The 5,751-nt window shown below is 53.4% G+C and overlaps 1 protein-coding gene across 1 annotated transcript in view; it reads right to left on the bottom strand.

Moving 5' to 3' along the window:
• The window catches only part of LOC144595440 (solute carrier organic anion transporter family member 2B1-like), a 36,352-nt gene extending 30,746 nt beyond the window's left edge, over window positions 1–5,606 (bottom strand). The window contains 3 exon segments of the mRNA XM_078402943.1: window positions 926–1,135; window positions 3,248–3,410; window positions 5,505–5,606. Coding sequence (XP_078259069.1) covers window positions 926–1,135; window positions 3,248–3,410; window positions 5,505–5,525 — 394 coding nt within the window. The 5' untranslated portion in view covers window positions 5,526–5,606.
• Between the last annotated feature and the right edge of the window lie 145 nt (window positions 5,607–5,751).

Below are 5,751 nucleotides of genomic sequence, written 5' to 3' on the forward strand. Positions count from 1 at the left end.
AGCGTCCGGGCTTACAGCAGCGTCCGGGCCTACAGCGTCCGGGCCTACAGCAGCGTCCGGGCCTACAGCGTCCGGGCCTACAGCAGCGTCCGGGCCTACAGCGTCCGGGCCTACAGCAGCGTTCGGGCCTACAGCAGCGTCCGGGCCTACAGCAGCGTCCGGGCCTACAGCGTCCGGGCCTACAGCGTCCGGGCCTACAGCGTCCGGGCCTACAGCGTCCGGGCCTACAGCGCCCCCCGTGCCTAATAAGGGACAAGGGCGGTCCCATACGGGACAAACCAATTTAGCCCAAAATACGGGATGTCCCGGCTAATACGGGAAAGTTGGCAACCCTATTCGTGACTCTCTTAACTCTTGACAGAAGCCAATAGTGTAGATGGAGCATCTTGATCAGCATTAGTCATGTTGGGCCGAATGGCCAGTTCCAATGCTGTATGACTATGGCTCAAATGCTGTTTCCATGCGGTATGACTCCGGAATGTTACCTTGGACAGCACGGGCAAGTTGGGCTGAACGGCCTGACTCTACGCGGTACAGCTCCAAGACGCAAGTCGTGGAGGGTTGAGGTTTAGTTTAGTTTAGTTTAGTTTAGTTTAGTTTAGTTTAGTTCAGAGATACAGTGCGTTAAACAGGCCCTTCGGCCCACCAGGTCCGTGCCGACCAGCGATCCCCGCACACTAACACCATCCTACACACCCACTAGGGACAATTTTCACATTTACATCAAGCCAATTAACCTACAAATCTGCACGTCTTTGGAGTGTGGGAGGAAACCGAAGATCTCGGAGAAAACCCACGCAGGTCACGGGGAGAACGTACAAACTCCGTACGGACAGCGCCCGCGGTCGGGATGGAACCCGGGTTTCTGGCGTTCGTCGTGAGGCGGGAGCTCTACCGCCGCGCCACCGTGGCCGCGCCGACTTACCGAGGTACAAGGGCGAGTTCCTGTTGCTGGCGTAGTCATCCACGTAGGAGATGCCGAAGGGTTGGATGGGTACTCCGCCAACGCCCAACAGCAGCTGGCCCAGCATCAGCAGGGACAGGACATGGCGGTCGCTCTGATCGCTGCCCGCCCCGCAGCTCTCGTCCGCGACCAGGGCGCCGCGATCTGCCTGGCACGTGCCCGTTGTGTTGTCTGGCGGGAGGAGCAAAGCGTATAAGATTATTAAGGGGTTGGACACGTTAGAGGCAGGAAACATGTTCCCGATGTTGGGGGAGTCCAGAACAAGGGGTCACAGTTTAAGAATTCACTGCCTCAAAAGGCAGTGGAGGCCAATTCTCTGAATGCATTCAAGAGAGAGCTAGATAGAGCTCTTAAGGATAGCGGAGTCAGGGGGTATGGGGAGAAGGCAGGAACGGGGTACTGATTGAGAATGATCAGCCATGATCACATTGAATGGCGGTGCGTACAGGCTCGAAGGGCCGAATGGCCTCCTTCTGCACCTATTGTCTATTGTCTATAGAACAAGCAAGCGGCACGTCATCGAGTTGCCATCGACCAGAGGGGGACCTTCGCGGTTCTCAACCACCTAACGTCACCCATCCCTTCTCTCCACAGATGCTGCCCGTCCCACTGAGTAACTCCAGCAATCTGTGTCTATCGCCGGTGAAATCCAGCATCCAAATGAAGATTGTTTTGCAAGGAAAACGACGATCATTTATTTAGATTTTAGTTTAGAGATGCAGCGCGGAAACAGGCCCTTCGGCCCACCGTGTCCGCGCCGACCAGCGATCCCCGCACACTAACACTATCCTACACCCACCAGGGACAATTTTCACATTTACACTAAGACAATTAACCTACAAACCTGCACGTCTTTGGAGTGTGGGAGGAAACCGAAGATCTCGGAGAAAACCCACGCAGGTCACGGGGAGAACGTGCAAACTCCGCACAGAAAGCGCCCGTAGTCGGGATCGAACTCTGGTCTCCGGCGCTGTGAGGCAGCAACTCTACCGCTGCGCCACCGTGGGCTTGACTTGACCTTATTGGTTTTGTGGAGATGAGTAACACCTTATACTGGAATGTGCCGGAAGGAACTGCAGGTGCTGGTTCACACCGAAGGGAGACATAAAGCGCTGGAGTAACTCAGCGGGACAGGCAGCATCTCTGGAGAGAAGGAATGGGTGACGTTTCGGGTCGAGACCCTTCTTCAGACTGAGTACTGACATAAATATAATGAAGGGTCTTGACCCGAAACGTCACCCATTCCTTCGCTCCAGAGATGCTGGAAACGTGAGCAGAACAGAGAGAGAGAGAGTGGGAGAGACTTAGATCCCAGCCTACAGTTTCCCAGTTATCTAGTTCCCAATGTTGGGGGAGTCCAGAACAAGGGGCCACAGTTTAAGAATAAGGGGTAGGCAATTTAGGACTGAGATGAGGAAAAACTTTCTCAGTCAGAGAGTTGTGAATCTGTGGAATTCTCTGCCGCAGAAGGCAGTGGAGGCCAATTCTCTGGATGTTTTCAAGAGAGAGCTAGATTTAGCACTTAAGGCTAATGAAATCAAGGGATATGGGGAGAAAGCAGGAACGGGGTATTGATTTTGGAAGATCAGCCATGATCATATTGAATGGCGGTTCTGGCTCGAAGGGCCGATTGGCCTACTCCTGCACCTATTTTCTATGTTTCTATGCTGGAGTAACTCAGCGGGTCAGGCAGCATCTGTGGAGAACATGGATAAGTGACATAGAAACATAGAAAATAGGTTCAGGAGTAGGCCATTCGGCACTTCGAACCTGTACGCACCGCCATTCAATATGATCATGGCTGATCATCCAACTCAGTATCCTGTACCTGCCTTCTCTCCATACCCCCTGATCCCTTTAGCCACAAGGGCCACATCTAACTCCCTCTTCAATATAGCCAATGAACTGGCCTCAACTACCTTCTGTGGCAGAGAATTCCACAGATTCACCACTCTCTGTGTGAAAAAAAACATTCTCATCTCGGTCCTAAAAGACTTCCCCCTTATCCTTAAACTGTGACCCCTTGTTCTGGACTTCCCCAACATCGGGAACAATCTTCCTGCATCTAGCCTGTCCAACCCCTTAAGAATTTTGTAAGTTTCTATAAGAAACTCACAGAGTGCTGGAGTAACTCAGCGGGTCAGGCAGCATCTGTGGAGAACATGGATAGGTGACGTTTCACAGAGTGCTGGAGTAACTCAGCGGGTCAGGCAGCATCTGTGGAGAACGTGGACGGGTGGCGTTTGTGGTGGGGGCGAGGAGAAGCACGGCTGAGGTACTCACCATGCGTGGCCCCGTCGTACACGTAACGCCCCATGATGAAGTGCGGCAGGGACATGGTGAAGGCGGCCACACTGACCACAATCCCTCCACAACCGACCAACCGCGGCCGGTGCACCCGGCTACCAAAGTAGCTGACAAAGACAATCAACACAGCGCTGCCAATCTGTAACAACAGATCGCACAGTTACAGCACGGAATAGTGTTCCCTCGCACAACTAAAGCACAGAATAGTGTTCCCTCGCACAACTAAAGCACAGAATAGTCTCCCCTCGCACAACTAAAGCACGGAATAGTGTTCCCTCGCACAATTACAGCACGGAATAGTGTTCCCCTCGCACAACTAAAGCACGGAATAGCCTCCCCTCGCACAATTACAGCACGGAATAGTCTTCCCTCGCACAACTAAAGCACAGAATAGTCTCCCCCTCGAACAACTAATGCACGGAATATCTTCCCTCGCACAACTAAAGCACGGAATAGTGTTCCCTCGCACAACTAAAGCACAGAATAGCCTCCCCTCGCACAACTAAAGCACAGAATAGCCTCCCCTCGCACAACTAAAGCACAGAATAGCCTCCCCTCGCACAACTAAAGCACGGAATAGTGTTCCCTCGTACAACTAAAGCACGGAATAGTGTTCCCTCGTACAACTAAAGCACAGAATAGTCTCCCCTCGCACAATTAAAGCACAGAATAGTCTTCTCTCACACAATTAAAGCACGGAATAGTTTCCCCTCGCACAACTAAAGCACAGAATAGTGTTCCCTCGCACAACTAAAGCACAGAATAGTCTTCCCTCGCACAACTAAAGCACAGAATAGCCTCCCCTCGCACAATTACAGCATGAAATAGTATTCCCTCGCACACCTAAAGCTCAGAATAGTCTTCCCTCGCACAACTAAAGCTCAGAATAGTCTTCCCTCGCACAACTTAAAGCAGGGAATAGTATCCCTCGCACAACTGCGTTTGGCCCATATCTCTCCAAACGTGTCCTATCCATGTATCTGTCTAAATGTTTCTTAAACGTTGGGATAGTCTCAGCCTCAACTATCTCCTCTGGCAGGTCGTTCCATACACCCACCACCCTCTGTGTGGAAAAGTTACCCCTCGGATTCCAATAAATCTTTTCCCCTTCACCTTTAACCTATGTCCTCTGGTCCTCGATTCCCCTACTCTGGGTAAGAGACTCTGTGCATCTACCCGATCTATTCCTCTCATGATTTTGTACACCTCTATAAGATTTCCCCTCATCCTCCTGCGCTCCATGGAATAGAGACTCAGCCTACTCAACATCTCCCTGTAGCTCACACCCTCTAGTTCTGGCAACATCCTCGTAAATCATCTCCGAACCCTTTGTATCTTAGTTTGGAGATTCAGTGCGGAAACAGGCCCTTCGGCCCACCGGGTCCGCGCCGACCAGCGATCCCCGCACACTAACACTATCCTACACCCACTAGGGACAATTTTAACATTTACCAAGCCAATTAACCTACAAACCCGCACGTCTTTGGAGTGTGGGAGGAAACCGAAGATCTCGGAGAAAACCCACGCAGGTCACGGGGAGAACGTACAAACTCCGTACAGACGGCGCCCGTAGTCAGGATGGAACCCGGGTCTCCGGCGCTGCATTCGCTGTAAGGCGGCAACTCTACCGCTGCGCCACCGTGACCGCCCTAAGGTCGGCCATCTTGAAACAGGCCCCAAACTCTTGCCCTCCTCTCCCTGATTCACTTTTTCCCCTTTTGACTTCGGAGATGCAGCGCGAAACAGGCCCTTCGACCATCGACAACTCTGCTGCTGGAACCTTTGAAGATGGAAGTCCAGCTTTCTCTCTCCCCCCCCTCCTCCTCCTCCCCCTCCTCCTCCTCCCTCTCCCCCCTCCTCCTCCCCCCTCCTCCCCTCCTCCTCCTCCTCCTCCTCCTCTCCTCCTCCTCCTCCTCCTCCTCCTCCTCCTCCTCCTCCTCCTCCTCCTCCTCCTCCTCCTCCCCCTCCTCCTCCCCCTCCTCCTCCTCCTCCTCCTCCTCCTCCTCCTCCTCCTCTCCTCCTCCTCCTCCTCCTCCTCCTCCTCCTCCTCCTCCTCCTCCTCCTCCTCCTCCTCCTCCTCCTCCTCCTCCTCCTCCTCCCCTCCTCCTCCCCCTCCTCCTCCTCCTCCTCCTCCTCCTCCTCCTCCTCCTCCTCCTCCTCCTCCTCCTCCTCCTCCTCCTCCTCCTCTCCCAGTGTGAGGGAGGGCCCAGCCCGGTCCATTCCAACCACCTACCTCGTTGAGTGAAGACAGCATCCCGAGTTCTGGCTGGACATCCCAAAGCGCTTCTCGATGGTCGACACAATGCTCTTCATGTACCCTGATACCAGGAGCTGCGAGAGCTGCAGCAGACCCTGACACAACACAAAAAACTGGGGGGGGGGGGAGATGGAAGACAAACTATCAGTACAGATGCCCATCGACGTACGAAGCTTCGACTTACGATATTTCGACTTACGATGCTGCAAAAGCACAGAAACAT

Source organism: Rhinoraja longicauda, chromosome 7 (assembly GCF_053455715.1).
Source record: "Rhinoraja longicauda isolate Sanriku21f chromosome 7, sRhiLon1.1, whole genome shotgun sequence".
Classification (NCBI taxonomy): Eukaryota; Metazoa; Chordata; class Chondrichthyes; order Rajiformes; family Arhynchobatidae; genus Rhinoraja; species Rhinoraja longicauda.